The 17,224-nt window shown below is 40.3% G+C and overlaps 2 protein-coding genes across 8 annotated transcripts in view; one reads left to right on the forward strand and one right to left on the reverse strand.

Moving 5' to 3' along the window:
* Positions 1-1,355, reverse strand: part of RSG7 (Regulator of G-protein signaling 7) — a 69,137-nt gene extending 67,782 nt beyond the window's left edge. The window contains exon 1 of one of the 2 annotated variants that reach the window (XR_006774789.2): positions 1,220-1,355. The gene's annotated coding sequence lies outside the window, so the exon portion shown is untranslated. Of the gene's footprint in view, positions 1-985; positions 1,120-1,219 lie in introns of those variants that run through there. The other variant, XR_006774790.2, reaches the window with a different exon arrangement.
* Positions 1,356-5,280: 3,925 nt separating this feature from the next.
* Positions 5,281-17,224, forward strand: part of LOC123773367 (golgin subfamily A member 2) — a 31,247-nt gene continuing 19,303 nt past the window's right edge. For 2 of the 6 annotated variants that reach the window (XM_045767062.2, XM_045767064.2), the window contains exons 1-7: positions 5,865-5,990; positions 8,115-8,192; positions 9,088-10,132; positions 13,179-13,297; positions 15,262-15,466; positions 15,789-15,954; positions 16,155-16,296. In XM_045767062.2, coding sequence (XP_045623018.2) covers positions 5,868-5,990; positions 8,115-8,192; positions 9,088-10,132; positions 13,179-13,297; positions 15,262-15,466; positions 15,789-15,954; positions 16,155-16,296 — 1,878 coding nt within the window. In that variant the 5' untranslated portion in view covers positions 5,865-5,867. Of the gene's footprint in view, positions 5,365-5,864; positions 5,991-6,194; positions 6,431-8,114; positions 8,193-9,087; positions 10,133-13,178; positions 13,298-15,261; positions 15,467-15,788; positions 15,955-16,154; positions 16,297-17,224 lie in introns of those variants that run through there. The other 4 variants (XM_069318158.1, XM_045767067.2, XM_045767066.2 and 1 more) reach the window with 4 other exon arrangements.

Raw genomic sequence — 17,224 nt, forward strand, 5'->3', positions numbered from 1 at the left:
GCGATAATTACAGGCAGCAGCAGAGAGCACATCACCATGACCCGGGAAGGATGACACCAGTCAGTATGGAATCAATCCCCGCCACAGGTCAGAAACGGTTGGGCACGCTTCCATTCACCTGATGCACCTATTCACCTAGCAGTAAAATATGTACCAGGGAGTTGGGCAACTGTTGTGGGTTGCATTCTGGGGAAGGTCAGTAGTTGGCCTAGAGGGGACCTCAATATACCTAAGTACAGCTCAAACAACGAGAAGCGTCCCCGGAAACCTGGACGTAAAGAAACGTTAATTTATTTGTTGATTTAGTAAAGAGAGCCATTAGGTGAAAGGAAACGTGCCCAACCATTTCTGTCCCACAAGGAAACTGAACCCCGGGATCTCCAGTTGTGTGATACAGTGTAGTGAGTGGCTGTATTACCAATAGTGTGGTAGTTCAAGCAGTGTAGTGAGTGGCTGTATCACCAATAGTGTGGTAGTTCAAGCAGTGTAGTGAGTGGCTGTATCACCAGTAGTGTGGTAGTTCAAGCAGTGTAGTGAGTGGCTGTATCACCAATAGTGTGGTAGTTCAAGCAGTGTAGTGAGTGGCTGTATCACCAATAGTGTGGTAATTCAAGCAGTGTAGTGAGTGGCTGTATCACCAGTAGTGTGGTAGTTCAGTGTTAAACACATGCACACGAGATGTCTACATTCCGTTATTACGAACCACGTTGGATTATTTTACGAACCAATCGAGGACCCTCAGAGCTCCTCAAGTTACCGCATCACGGAGGTTAAAACTACAGCGGTCTCCAGTAGCCTGGCTTACGACGGTAAGTCAAGAGCACACAGATTGATGTTCCGTGCTGGAGTACGAGGGTGTTCAGAAGGTGGGGGGTTGAGAAGGGGGAGGTGGAGAGCGAGCACCATTCGAAGCGAAATGGTTGTTCTGCGCAGACTGTCTGTGAGGGGGAAAGGGGGGGGGACACACCACAGACAAGCTCCGTACCAGTTTCGTTGATGGAGTTGTGTTGGAGGGAGTGGTGGAGATGTTGAAGGGAGTGGTGGAGTGGAGCCACGCTGGGAATCCACCTCTGAGGGCCGGATACGAGCGGACACTGCGCAAGAATAAGTCGACAGGCACAAGGAAGGTGGGACGAAGACACCCGGGACGTCTATATTCCGCGTCAACATCCTCGGGTCATGGCCGGGCCCGACGCGCCATTATCACCCATTATCTTACCTGATGGCGCGGGCGGCGGCGGTGTGGGTGGCGTGGGCGTGCGGCTACGGTCACGGGCGTGATAGGAGCACTAATAACCTAAGGGGAGGCAGGCATGAGGGATCGTGATCACAGGCCAGTACCGACTGAGTGAGAGGAGGCCTGCCTCGCGCCCCTCACCGAGCGATCAATGCCCCGCGCAGTCGCCGCCACACCGCATCCCTCCCCCCCTCTTCTCCACCACCACCAGCCCCCTACCACCATATACTCTCCACACATACACACCTCTGCTGCAGCAGCTGCACCTGTCCGACCTTCACATATATGCGAGCGACCTACTGACAGTAAGTCGGCCTCCTCCTCCTCCTCCTTCAGGGCGCCTCATCCCGCCAGGCATTGGGCATCCTGGCGGATTCAATTCCCACACTCCTGCTCCACTGTGAATACCCATGCACCTGCACCACTGCCAATACTCACACACCTGCACCATTGTCAATATCCACACACCTGAACTACACCCAACACTGGCAAAATATCAACAGCCCTCACCAGCTGCAAAATGTCAACAGCCCTCACCAGCTGCAAAATGTCAACAGCCCTCACCAGCTGCAAAAATGTCAACAGCCCTCACCAGCTGCAAAAATGTCAACAACCCTCACCCGCTGCAAAACGTCGACAGCCCTCACCAGCTGCAAAAATGTCGACAGCCCTCGACAGCTGCAAAATATCAACAGCCCTCACCAGCTGCAAAAATGTCAACAACCCTCACCCGCTGCAAAAAGTCGACAGCCCTCATCAGCTGCAAAATGTCGACAGCCCTCACCAGCTGCAAAAAAAGTCGACAGCCCTCACCAGCTGCAAAATATCAACAGCCCTCGACAGCTGGTAATATCAACACTGTCAGCGTCCTTCTTTCAGAGATAACTCGTTTCGTTATTACTGTAGCCGTTTTTGCTCAGTATACTTTGAGCTTCTCATTGGACCAATGGTAGAATTGTCCACCAACATTGCTGTCCTGTGTAACACCTAAACCAATTGCAGGTATTGCAAGAATGATGAGAAGTGCTAAATCCAGCTATAAGAATATAATAAAGGAAGGCCTATTACCCTATGCATGACAACTCCTGTTTATATCCTCCCAAAATTAAGTTCTGTTTTAAGGACTATACGAGTTATAACTTCAAGGCAACAACACACTTGGGAAGAGGCTCGGCCCGCCACCTGCAGCGACCACTGGGTGACTCTCCACTCTTGGAACTGTAGTTTCTGCAACACGTCAGAAAAATCTAATCTGGGAAATGGTGAATAAACAGAATTTATTTAACTGGCAAACCACCTCGTAGACAAGCTTTAATATATTGATAAAAGATCACAATGGAGTACCAGCAGACTCGGTAGGCTACCAGCCCACAATCAATTTTCCCGCAACAAATATGTCAACAATCAGGATATTTTACGTCTATCTCAATTCCGGCCCGCAGTCCCCAGTAAGCGTCAAGAGTATTGCAATTTTCTTCGATAAGGCACTCAAGGAAGACAACGTGTATAGCAGGGACATACTTAGATTTGTTAGTTACCTGTCATTTGTATAGTTCTAACTATCACACAATTTGCAATTTTGTAACAATCATGTTAGGATATGCTGGTTGTATGGCCAAGCTCTTGATTCACTGTCAAGGAGTCAATTAGTAAAATCTTGGAATGTAAAATTTTCACTAATGCATCTAGCGTTGATGAGGCTTGAGTTGACGAAGCTGGTACAGATGAGGCTAGAGTTGATGAAGCTAGTACAGATGATGAGGCTAGTGTTGACGAAGCTCGTGTTGATGAAGCTAGTGGTGATGAAGCTAGTGTTGAGGTTATTGTTGATGAGGCTAGTATTAATGAAGCTAATATTGATGAAACATTGACTAAGCTAACGTAGAGAGAGACTTTACTCTAACATGACACTAACAATATTGAAGATCATCTATAACTAAACTATACAATCCGACCCATACAAGATATATATACACCAGTGTGGGTCCAGCAACACACACACACACAACACTGCACTAAACAACGAAATATGGATGAGAATTGCAAATTCGTTCATGGCTTGCCTGAATATTTTATAACAGGAGAAGGGTCCACTACAACGTACGGTTAGGAGCATATGACTACCATATATAGGACTCTTACAACTGACATACACAGGAGTATGGATATATAGTATGGGAATCCTTTATATAGTAGCTTCATCTCTCAATTCCCGCTAGGCTGGACATGGAAGGATATCAACAAAATTAAGAATAAAACTTTTTTCCACTTCACAGAGCTTGTAACCCAGCAGTTAAATATGATAAACAGGAATAGGAAGAAGTAAGGCAAATAGGGATGTAGCAAGGAATTTGAATATGGATAAAATGTTTTATAAATAGGAATTAATGAACAAAAAATTTACATGACGAATCAATACAAGAATTAAGTTCCTAAAGGAGGTGGGTGAGGAACTCAGTGGGCAAATTAGAGACTCAAGAGTTGCCAGTGTCCTGTTCCAGCGCTTCAGTGTCACAGTCCAGAGAGGAAATGCTTTCAGTATCTTGGGCACGCACCCAACATCTGAAGAGCTGTTGCGTGTTTTGTTTTGAGCTAAAAAAAAGAATAAGAGTGGTAGAAGAAAATATTATAGTGTTCGCTGAGAATCCACAAGGTCTCTGAATACGCTTTATTTTCTTCTTCGAAGCTATGGGTTATCTTGAGACAATTTCGGGGCTTTTAGTGTCCCCGCGGCCCGGTCCTCGACCAGGCCTCCACCCCCAGGAAGCAGCCCGTGACAGCTTACTAACACCCAGGTACCTATTTTACTGCTAGGTAACAGGGGCATAGGGTGAAAGAAACTCTGCCCATTGTTTCTCTCCGGCGCCCGGGATCGAACCCGGGACCACAGGATCACAAGTCCAGTGTGCTGTCCGCTCGGCCGACCGGCTCCCGACAATTGTAGGGTCCCTACAATTGCACCAGAAGTGGTACCCCCTCTATATGTGTAGGGGGGTACCACGTCTCCACGTACGTACCACGTACTACACCATCCACATGACCCCGTACACCACATAGGTGCGTGGTAGCTGAGTGGACAGCGCCCGGTATTCGTAATTCTTGGGACCGGGGATCGATCCCCGGCAATGGCGGAAGTAAATGGGTAGAGTTTCTTTCACCCTGATGCGCCTGTAGTTAGACAACTATTAGGGGCTGCTTCCTGTGTGTGTGTGTGCGTGCGAAAATTAGGATTAAGAACTTGCCTGAAACGCTGTGCGTGCTAATGACTGTATAAGAATGTAAGAACTCTTGTATATTTGTATATATAATAAAAAAAGTATATGGTGGTGGTTGGAGTGCAAATATATATATATATATATATATATATATATATATATATATATATATATATATGCGAACAAGCCTGAATGGTCCCCAGGACATATGCAACTGACTTCTGTCACTTCTGGGGTGTGAGTCACTTCTGGGGTGTGAGTTTTCAGTTATATATATATATATATATATATATATATATATATATATATATATATATATATATATATATATATATATATATATATATATATATATTTGTTGTTGACCTTGGTAACCGTGGATTATATATAATTCCACTTATGATATTAGACAAGTATTATTTTAATTAAATTCTCTCTAAATATTTTCTGTTTGTTTCTAAGTTTCTAGTCCTTTTTTTCCTCAGATATATCACAAATTACAGTGTGGGTCTTTAGAAAATACAAAGTATTTGGTTGTAGTCTGAATCAGTAAATTGTCTTTGTACTTACAAGAGCCCATTGAGTCTTTTGCCTGTAGTTACTGCTCTTAGATACAAAATGTTGGTAATTATTTCCACGTTGTCTTTCTATTTTTTTTCCTAATATTTGAAGTGCAGCTTTTGAGTCTGTGTGTATGATTGCATTTTGAGTGTTTTGTGCAATGACATACGCGAATGCCTGTTGTATGGCAAACAGTTCAGTTTGGGTTGATGATACTGGTCCTCCCAGTCTGCAATATGCCTGTCTGCTGGCCGTGATCAGTGTCTACCCATTCGTCAGCAAATGGTTCAACCTTTGAATAGCCGGCGGCTTCCTGTCCTCGTCGAGGCCACTAGAGAGAGTGGATGTCAGGTAAATACAGCTTTAGCTATAGCTGCTTAGTTTATATCATTAAGTTGAGTAATACTGAATACGGAAGACTGTAATGCATATACAATTAAACTGGAGAGCAGAGTAAATATTAAAATAAGAGTTGACATTATATATATGAGAAGAATATGCGATAAGGGAGTAGAATAGAATAATGAGTAGATATAGGCGATAAGGGAGTATAGGCCGAATCTCTTCCTAGAGATTTTACCGTGACAATACCAGTGTGCCTTAATATACGTACTAATCTCTCTCATCTCATTTTTTTTGTTGCAATGTATCTTATAATTTTATTAATTCTGCTAGAATTTACCTACTTATAATTATCTGTTAGATTAAGGACCTGCCCGAAACGCTGCGCGTACTAGTGGCTTTACAAGATTGTGAATACTATGCTATGTATTCTCACAAACCCAATGTACCTTCTTGTATAAAAATAAATAAATATGTACGTCCTTTTATTAGAATTTTCTGTAATGTTTTGTATGACGTCACTTATTATGCGACGTCATCACTGGAGGCGTCTCGACCAATCGACGCTCAGATCCTCAAGTTCCAACATGGCAGATTCAGCGAGAGAGCAGAAGCTGGCTGCTGCCAGGAAAAAGGTAGAAATATGCCTATTTTATACTTAAAATTATGAAATCAGATCGAAGTATATTAGCTAAAGTATGGGAACGCCAGCGAATGTTTCGAAATCGGAGGAAAATTGAGTTAGTAATTGTAAGGGTGAATGACAACAAAAGTCGTGACATGTAAACAAAAAGGTGGATCAGCTGATGCTGCGGGCAACACTTTTGACAGCTGGCAACAGTCAGCAAGTACCACTTAGGTGGAGCACCGGTGAGCTGGCACCAGTCGGTTGGTATCGGTCAGTGGGGCACCTGTCAGCTGTACTAGTTATCAGGGTGCAGATCATCTGATATTCATCAGTGGGTACCGGTCAGCTGGCTCTAGTTATCAGGCTACAGGGTAGCTGTTACTCATCAGTGGGTGCCAGTCAGTGAGACACTGGTCAGCTGACACTAGTTACAGGGGGACAGGCCAGGTAAGTAGCCATCAGAGGGTGCCATTCAGTAGGGTACAGGTCAGCTTGTGGAAGTTATCAGGGCACAAGTCAACTAGATATCCAACAGCTGGTGTCAGTCACGTGGGCACTAGCACCAAAGCATATTAGGGCTAATTAACCATATTACTCAAAAGTTACTTCCTGGACCGTGGGAGTGTAGGACAGGTCATATGCTTCAACATATATTATAAATGGTCATAAAAAGTCTGCAGAAGTATGTTTGGAATTGTCATTCATGCCTCTGGAGGTGGTGAATGTAGTTTCCTCAATACATCCCAGTTAGATACTATTAATTGTTCCAGTTCATTAGTTCAGTGAGAATTTATTTCTCTCCCAAATTACTATAATGTCTCGGGAACAAATTTTCCTCAGGTGGCCCAGTGCCTCTGGTGCATCCTTTACAACATCAATTAAAGTTCCTAAAGTGCAGTATTCTTCTACATCATTAGTGTTGCTGCATTCCTCTTGTCTAGAAAATACAGTATTGGGTAGAGTAGCTCTCACCTGGTGAACTGAAATTCAGAATCTAAAAGATTTGTAGAGCAGCCATTACATTTTTATGGTACAATTTTGTTTACAGACTAATAAAGGAAACTTACATTTAATAGTATGAAATTCTTTAAAACATTGTAATGTAAAGTAAGACATTTTACTTAAATTTGTAAATATTGTGCCAACAGTACATTATTCTAGATGTTATTATGAATATATGTACCATACAGACTTTAGGTAAGTGAACCTTTAACACCTTAAATGACTACAGGGATTGCATGAAAAGTTCCAAGTTTCATGGGAGCTCAGAATGACTCCTGTCTGACTACCCTGATCATTGTGCAGGAGACAGCAGAGCTTACTTTACCTGGCAACCAAATGACATTGCTCAGAAAGTTGCTCTCCATTTACAGTCATATGTTTTGTACACTTGCATTGTCTTGCAAAAGTTTGTGCTGCGATATGCAGATGCCTATAATGCCTATATACAGTAATGTATTTTCTGAAGATAGAATAGAATTTTCTTAAAACTGATAAAATATTACCCTGAATCTAATACACTTGGATGGGAACCAGCACCGAACGTGTACGGTGCCTAGCTAAGATCGTATAATAAAAAATACTAAAATTGTTTATCATCAAAATATTATTATTAGCTAAATATAGGAGCATCTTATGTAGACCATCTACATCATCATCTCTGCTGAAAAATAGGGCATTTGTGCATAAATGTACAGGTATTTGTGCTTTACAAATATAAAGAAAATATATATACCATATACCAAATTTGTAGATTTGGTATTTTATAGCCTTTGTGAAATTTACTGCATGAACATATGATAGGCTTTTTAATATGCTGTATTTGGTATTTTTAAGCTTAGTAGGCTAATATACTTATAAAAGTAGTTTTTGAATTACAAATATGTAGAAAGCCCCTTTGGTAGATTGAATTATTTGTTTCTAATTCCTTGTTTTAGCAGGTTTTCAATGTGCAAAAAATATTAAGCTACAAGTGCAGTATTATCTTGATAGTCATGAGGTACTGTATAATGTTTTTCTACTAGTTTGCTTTGTTAATAGTTCAGATATATTTTTTAACATACAGTATTACATTTTAGTCATTCAGGCCGAAGTGCTAAAGAACGATCTCTCTTCCAATGTACGTTTGCAGTTACGACAGTTCCAGAAGAAGAAAGGCACAAAACGCATGGTTGAAGGTGGCAGCAAGGATGGCGGCTCAGAAGTGGAGGTGGGTCATAGCAGAGGAACACTCATTATATACTGCTTCTTAATACCCATGTTGGCTACCAACTAGAAGCTAACCTTACTTGGATCATGGTCAAATAATTAATGATGAGAAGAGCTTTTACTGTGTGTACTGTATGTAGTTACATTTATAATACTTATCTACCTTAAGGGTTTGTACACATTGTATACTTACCAATCTATGAAACCATCTTACTACTATTCTTTTACCATGTGTGAGCATTTGATTTCTTATTATTATTTCCATGAACATTTTCTCTCAAACTCGGCAAATTAATTACCGTATACCGTAAATTCTGATTTTGTTCTGTGAAAAACAAATTTTTTAGAAGATGCACTACAGTTTTATTCACTGGCAACATTCAATATACAACACGGGTGCAATATGCTTGTGTGTTTGGTATATACTGATCCAGCCTGCACCCAGCCTCCCTTTTTGTCAAGTCATTTACTGACCTTTACTGAGCGTACTGTATTTACATTTGGGAAAAATGAGATAACGTTAGAGAGGTGAGGGAATCCAGTTTGTGTTTAAATTGATATTTTTCAAGTATTAATTTAACAAGAGGTGTAGCAATGTTGAGTTTTTTCTCGATTCTGTTTAACGAAATCTTTGATACTGTATTTCATAAGAGACTTGTTAGAAAGAAAATGCGCATAGTATTGGAGGGGTTATCCAAAATTGGATTAGGGTATGGTTATTTTTAAGAAACCAGAGTTAGCATAAATGGAGTTTATACTATCTGAAGGAAACTGCAGATAGACAACCATGTGAAATATTAAGTATTTATTTTAACAACTTTTATATAAATATTAGGGTAATTATTTCACAATACTGGATATACCAGGTATTTATATATTATTTTATGCTTTTTCAGGGTAGCTTAACAGAGGAATCAAGTGTACAGTCCGAGTCAGGCACTCTCTCATCACGTGCATCTTCGGTTGATTTGGCTTCAGAGGAATTCACTGAAATAAGAGAGGATCCTACTTCTAGAGAGGATTCTGATGCCTTATCTCATAAACAGTCCCTTCCTCAGAATGTGACCAATGGTGAGAATGGAACATATTCAGCTGGTGTAATCCATCAAATATTTCTTCCTGATGCCTCTGACCCAGGAATTCAAATTACAGACGGGGAGATGGAAGCAGGAGCTTCATCAGCTCTCTGCACACCAACAAATATAGCGCACGTGACTCAGAATAAATTAGATTTATCTGATGTATCATCAACTTCTACCTTGCCCCATGAAATTGGGAAATTGGGTAACAATGATGTATGTATGCTTGAATCATCAACTTCAAGAGTTGAAGATGAAAGTAGTTGTGCTGTAGTAAACGATACGCTCACACTAGGTGATCATCAAACACAAACGATAAATGATGAAGAAAGCCATATAGTAAACAAACTTGGTTATTCCTCTCAACTTCCTGTGGCAGAAAATAAAATTTTTACCCATGATTCATTTTTGTTAACTCCCCAGTCATGCTCTGATAGTACAAGCTCATTGCCAGTGCTATCACACAATGAAGCATCATGTAATGTAAGCGAAGAGGTTGTCACAAATGTTCCATTCATCCAGCCGACAGAAACTACCGAACAAAAGTTTTATACGAGAGAGAGCAATCCTACTTGCCAGCGTGTAACTTCATCAGATACCACTTTACTACACCTCTCTCAAGAGGAACTAGGTACAGAGGTTTTTCCCAGTGACAGTAATTCTGTACATGAACAGCCAGATTCCTCTGATGTATTTGAGGGGGAAGGATCAGTTAGCTCTGAAACATCAGCAAGTGTGACAACTGCAATACATGTATCCACTGGCGAGAGTCAAGACCGACCTATACTGAAATCATCTTCCGAGAGCTTACGACAAATATCCCTACAACTCAGTGGCCTTATGAGTGAAAGTGAGGCTTCAGGTACAGTAAAATATTTTAACTTGTTCTCTTCCATAAGAGAAGCAGGAAAAATTTGAATTTAATTTTGTAAATATTTGTAAGGCATAATAAAGTGTGATGTAATGGAGAGATGTAAAGTGTAACAGCCTTTGTCTTGTAAAATTAAGGAGTGCACTAAATTTGGGGCCATATGTAATGGATGGATGGTGTCACAAAGGATATACAATATGATAGAATGATGATGAAAGTATGTTAAATTAGTGTGGTATGGTCACTGGTACTCGGCTAGTATACTGCGTTGAGCCATTGTAATAGTTGTTCATGTAATAGTTGAGCCACCTGCACCTAAAAATACCTATAGTGCCTATGTCTTTGGATAAAACAACCTACACAGAGGCCAGGAACTCTTCAAATATACCACAGTAGCACATGAAAGATGTAATCAAAGGAACAATTAGAATATTGTAACAATTTTAGCTTTTGATTTTCAATGACTGCTTAACAAAATTTGTAAAAAAGAGCATTTTTAGGATTGTCAAATGTAAAGTGTTTACGTGTGCGTGTGGGGGGAAAGGCATGTGTGTGTGTGTGTGTATTTTTTCATTCACCTGGAGCTTCGAACTGCCAACCATATAAACAGTCGCCAGCAGCTCTACCTACTGAGCCACCAACACTGCTTAATAAGGAAGGATTCAATTTGATTGCAAAATCAAATCAAAGCTCCTTAGCATTGGCATCTTCACTTAATGAAGGAAGTATAATAATGTAGAGCGAATGTGTGTTGGAAAAGGAGAAGAATGCCTGGAAGAACACACAAGACATGATGAATGAGTGCATGAGGATGTAGGTATAAGGTGTGAACAGTACATGGGCAACAGTGAGAAAAAATCTTGGCAAAATCAATTTAAGAATGATTTTATGACACATTTTGTAAACGACAAATCATAAGAATGCATTATACTTAGTCATATGGAATGGTGCGGGGTGACACTGTCCCATTCCTTGAGGCACCCATCGGTGGCTCTATGGCTAACCAGGCAGCTTGCTACAGACAGCCACTGAGGGCCTGCCACAAAGAGACATTTCATTACATTCAACACTAGGGTTTTCATGACTGTACAATTGATGCTTTATATACATGTAGTCATTATAAGCTTTACAAATTAAGCTCCTGACTCTCAGTGCAATGGTGCTGATTCTATATGATTATCATGGAGGATATAATGGATGGATGAATACAGTGGAACCTCGAATAACGAATTTAATCCGTTCCGGCACCGAGCTCGTTATGTGAAACACTAGTCTTTCAAAACGAATTTCCGCATTTAAAATAATGGAAATCAAATTAATTGAAATCACCAAAAAAACATTGGTATAATATTCGATGTTTTAAATAATGGAGCAGCCTACCTTACATACACTGAACAAACCTTTATGACATTTTTCTTTCTTCAGATTTGTTCATTTTTGTTTTCATTTTTTTATAGCAAAAGGTTCGTTCGGTGTTTGTCAGGTAGGCTGCTCCATGTTTCTTAAAAAAAAAAAAAAAAAAAAAAAAAAAAAAAAAAATGAAAAAATTTGAAAAATGGACAAATGCCATAAAGGTTTGTTCAGTGTGTGTTGAGTAGGATGCTCCATAATGACAATCTTTCTTTGTTTCAAATGTGTTCAATTTTTGTATTTTTCATCCATTTATTAATAATGGAGCAGCCTACCCGACAAACACTGAACGAACCTTTTTGACATATGTTCTGTTTTTCAAAATATTCTACAAAAATAAGTCAATGCTTTGCAACATCACAGCAGGCACCCCTTTACATTCCAGCATCATTAGCATCTTTAAACAAAAAACTATTTTATTTGCATCGTCGGAGGCGTCCGAGAATGTGCAAGAAGCAGCAGGAACGCACCATGTGGTTTTCTCGTTAATCAAATGAGTGCTCGCCAATCGAGACAAATTGTTAGCGATCAGCGCGCTCATTATTCAAAATGCTCGTAAATTGAGGCGCTCGTCACACGAGGTTCCACTGTATTTCTAACTTTCTTTCCTTGTTTGCTTTTATATATTTGTCAAGACTTGCCTAAACCCCATCCCATAAAAATAGGAAATGGGGAAAACTAATTCAGAATAAATTTGGAAATTACAATGGTAACAGAATTCGTTGGGTTATAACAATATCAGTCAATTTTAATTATCAATAAATTTAATGGTATTATTCGAATAAATTTCCTAGTTATAGTTATTTCCACAAGAATTCTCACGGTGAATGTTATGAAAATAAACCTGATTTTTGCAGCTGTTAATAATTTATTTCGTAAAGCATTGTACTGTATAGATATACAGGTAAATCTCACATGGGGAATGAGCAGAGTGAAAATATTGCCATTTTTTATTCAAGTGATACGAGAAAAGGCTGAATGGGTGTGAACCTTTTTAACATATTAGTGGCAGTTGGGAATTGGGACCTGAATGCTTGCTGATGTTAAATGAAGTACTATATGTAAATGCATGTTGTAAAATTTATAATAGGTAGCATGTTGAAAGTCATGAAGGAGAGATGAGGCTAATAATTTGTAAATGATTAGGCAATAATTTAGCCAGCTGAATTTTTTTTGTTCCAATAAATTGTGGTCAAATTTTAACTTTACAGTAGTTGTAATTTTTAACTTGTCCATATCATGTCTCTAACATTGACTAACAGATAAAGCTGTTAGTCAATTTTAGAGACATGATATGGACAAGTTAAAAATTACAACTACTGTAAAGTTAAAATAGTACCACTCCATGCACCCCTTTCGTCCCTTTATTTCACACACACACTCACAAAAGCAGTGACCTGTCACTGGAGTAGGCCTATGGATTTAGAATGTAAAATAGCAAATATACTTGACAATTTTTTTTCCTAAGAAAAAGGCTTTAGTATAACATTTTATAATCTTGGCATTAATTTGGTATTTGTTCTTTGCCAGCATAGTGCATATAGTTTCTTGAACAGTGTACAGTATTCATTTATTTTTAACATTTAATTTTAGAGTACACTTCTGAAATTTAATTTTTTTTCACCAGCACCTGCATTGCCGAACATGACAATATCTGAACTAGAACGCCGAAATGCTGAGTTGGCAGCTCTCTTGCAAAATGAGTCTCAAACCTCTATGCAACAAGCACAGTACACATTCCAGTTGGTAAGTTTTAAAAATCTGAACTTCTTTTAGAGTCTTAGCTTTGCCATCTGTTTTCATTTATTTTGAATCATGTGACTCGTCTTGTTTCCAGTGGATCAAAGTCTTGTCTCTTATTAATGTTCAGGTGAATGTTCTGTAGCACTTCACATGAGAAAATGAAGTTCTTTAGTACAGTTTTAAGTACAGTGCGGTTGTCTGGAGCATGTGTCTGGGAACACCCAGCACATAGGTCCAAGCCCTCATTACGGCTCCTACAGATTTCCTCACTGATGCATTTAATGTGACAAATTTTATGTGGGGAGCCCCTTCAGCTCCCTGGAGCTATCGGGCTAATGTGCAGTTCATTAGAACCAGGGCAACCCAGCTCACCGGGTTCAAGTTCCTGGTGAACTGGAGGACGTCCGATCTGTTTCTGTCCCACCCAGGCTCTGACCTGGCTGGGTCTTGTTTGGGATTCTCGGACTGCTTCCATGTCTCTCCCTCCAGAGGCATTGCTGCAGTTGTGGTCCCCACCTTCAGCTGTTTCTGGGGGGTTCCCAGGGTCACTCGGCGGTTGCTCGAGCAGTTGTGCAGGTTTATCACCATTTGTATGGTGATCAGGTGGCTTCGTTGATGGTGTCCCACCTGAGAGCTTCGTCTCGGCAGCAGTATAAAGTTTCCTAGCGTTCTTTCCACCATTTTCTCTCTCTTTGTAGGTTGTCTTCTCTTTCTGATTGGGTTGTCTTGTCTTTTCTGTCTTGGCTTTTTCAGGACCGTCATTTAATGCTTAATACTGTTGCCTCCTATCGTACGGCACTGGGAGAGATGCTGCAGCTTGCGTTTAGGGTGGATGTCACTTCTGCCTCGTTCCGTAAGCCTTCTCATGCTGTGTTTCACCTCCGGCCAGCTCATGCGCCACCTAAGCTGTCCTGGTCCTTGGACAGGGTGCTCTCCTATCCTCTTCTCCTCAGTTTGTGGGGCACCTTCGGTTCAAGATTGTTTTTCCAAGGCTCTATTTCTGTTGGCATTGGCCTCTGGGAGTCGGATAGGTGCGCTAAATGCTCTCCTCCGGTGCAGGGGTTTCTGTTCCTTAAGTCCTGGTTGTTGGTTTGTTTGGTTGCAGCCTTCTCCTTCTTCTCTGGCTAATAATGAGATGGCTGCTTTCCAGAGGGGTCCTTGGGTCATAGATACTTGGTTGGTCGGGCCGGGATGCATCATGTGGTATGTCTGGTTCCGGATCTTCGGCATTAGCTTGCGTGCTTTGGCTTCTGTGGCTGGGCGTGCTCTTTGGAAATCAATAGCATAGGTTGGTAGGACAACAGAATCATATTTTGAGGCCTGAGTTTGAATCTGCAATAATCCAGAGAAATTCTCAATACATATACAGGAATTTTTCTGATTGGCAATTTAGTTCGACTTGGAAATTAAAATACAGTAACTACATTTGTAAAATAGCACATTGTGTTATATTCAGCACAATATCTCATATATATGCATACTTGAAATACAATACTGAATGTTGATAAGCCCATACACCTGGCCTTGGGCTAAAATTCGGTCATCAAATTATTATTATTATTGACGGCATGCTCTTTCCTGTGATTGAGGGGGGCCAGATGCAGTTTTCAATTAGAACAAAAATAAAGGTAACTGCAGAAAGCCTGTTGGCCCATTTTGAGGCGGCTCCTATTTATATCCACCTTAAATTCATATATATGCTTGACCTAAGCTGTAAACAATCCAGGGATTCCCTACTGTTATGGTACCTAGGTGTTTTGTAGTGTGCATCAGCTGCTTCTGTACTGTAATAACCTACCAGAACAAAAGTACGGTATATAATGTACAGTATAAGCAAACATGGAAAGGTGTAATTTTATATAATTTTCTTGTACTGTAAATTCATCTTGTGTATTTTACATTTTAACAATCATTTGTAAAAGTTCCTTGTTAAAGTATTTAATAATAGGCATTCTTCTACCATACAGAAAGCCCAGCTGGAGAGGTTGGAAGCAGAGCTGAGTGCTGCCCAGGCAGTCATAAACTCTGCTGCAGGTGGAGGAGCAAGAGAAGTGGAGAGCTTGAGAGAACAGCTCCAGGTGCATATTCAGACTATTGGCATTTTGGTATCTGAGAAGTCAGAGCTGCAGTCCAATCTTACTCATGCCAATCATGCTCTCAAACAAAAGTCAGGTTAGTAGAAATGGTTATGTAGAGCAGTGACTGCTGAAATTATCACTGTAACGATCACAGTGGGAAGAGAAACTATTTTGGATGACATTTCTCTCAAAGGAACAGTCTAAAATACAGGGAATAAATCACCCATGACCTTTATCAAGTCACAACTGAAATGTTAGATTTCAGAAAGTTCTCAAAAGTGAATTATCACCTCGGTAAAGTTCTGGTTTTTATATTTCATATACTGTGACGTCCTCATATCTACCATAGAATTTTGAATATATTCAAGGTTTATGTTATCAGAAGGTAAACCTTCAATGTTCATGTTTACCCATAGGAGAAGTAATAGAGCTTGATGGGCGTTTGAGTGCATCACGCCAGCGTGTAGGGGAACTTGAAGCTAGTCTTAAAGATCTGACTTCAAAATGTACTGCTGCAAAATCATTACAAGACAGTCTTTCAAAAGAGCTTGATGCTTCCAAGATGGCAAATTTCAAAACCAAGTGAGTAGAATTGCATCAATTTATTCATTATATATAATGTAAAATCAAATATAATTACAAGGTTACACTATACTGAATATAATAGTCCAAGAAGAACACTGTTTATCTGGTCTTATAAAGCAGTGAGGCGCTGCTACATTTTTGCCAGATTTCATTGGACACTTGTTTTGCCACCTTACATTGGACAATCATCTCTGCAGCAAAGTCAGTGAAGACCTGAAAGCATCTGTTGCAGAGTTGACTGAGCGTCTAAGTGTGAAGACTAGTGATTATGACAAACTGTGTTCCCAGCTGACAGATACCAAGAGTCAGCTGGCCATGGCACAGCTGCATGTACAGCAGGTAAGGCATAGAATGTTGGGCATCTGATTGTTTTAGTATTTCAAATTATTAGCATGTATTTGTTCTTAAGAATAGGTAAATTTCTTGCATAAATGGGTCAGGTACGTTATATTGGTGGATCCTGTAGCACAGTGGTTTACGTTCTCATCTCACAATCAAGGGACCTGCGTTAAATGTCTGGACAAAAATGGTTGGGCAAGTTTTCATTTGCCCAATTCCTCTGTTCAGTTCACCTAGCAATAAAATAAGTATCTGGGACAATTTGAACAATTGTTGTGGGCTGCATCTTGTGAAACATCATTCATTGGTCAAGGTGGGGGGTAGGGGGGCTTCAGTAAGCCTAAGTGCAGACTTCCCTTTCCCCAACCACAGGAATTAATATTTACCTAAATTCCCCCATGGGCCACCATCTCATTTATATGAAAACTTCTGTTGAGCAAGTGGTACTGGTTATAGAAATGAGGCCACATTTAAAAGCTAATATTTCCAGTAGGTAAATATATTATAAGAGATTGCACTACTTAAAGTTGAAGATCTTTTTTGCCATATATTCGCTTTCATACAGTCGAATAGAACTCGTGAAATTGCCTCAACATGTACAGTGTTGCACACAAAATTTCTGAAGGCAGCTCTTGTGACAGTCAATCTTGGTTATGGCACTGACATTATTTTAGTTCGTGTATACCCTGTGCTAGACTCCTGAGGTGTTTGAGGGAAGACTGGGTTGTTGTTGTTGTTAAAGATTCGCTACCTGGAACAAAGTTCCAAGTAGCACGGGCTATGGTGAGCTCGTAGGAGGACTGGGAAAGAGTGGGTTGTTTTAATTGGTGAATATTAGGGAGAGAGCAAACAGTGAGGAGGGAATGTTACTGGGTGTGATGAGGTTAGGGCAAGTTGTGAAGAGTGGGGGCAACGTGGGTGAGGTGCA

Source organism: Procambarus clarkii, chromosome 89 (genome assembly GCF_040958095.1).
Source record: "Procambarus clarkii isolate CNS0578487 chromosome 89, FALCON_Pclarkii_2.0, whole genome shotgun sequence".
Lineage (NCBI taxonomy): Eukaryota > Metazoa > Arthropoda > Malacostraca > Decapoda > Cambaridae > Procambarus > Procambarus clarkii.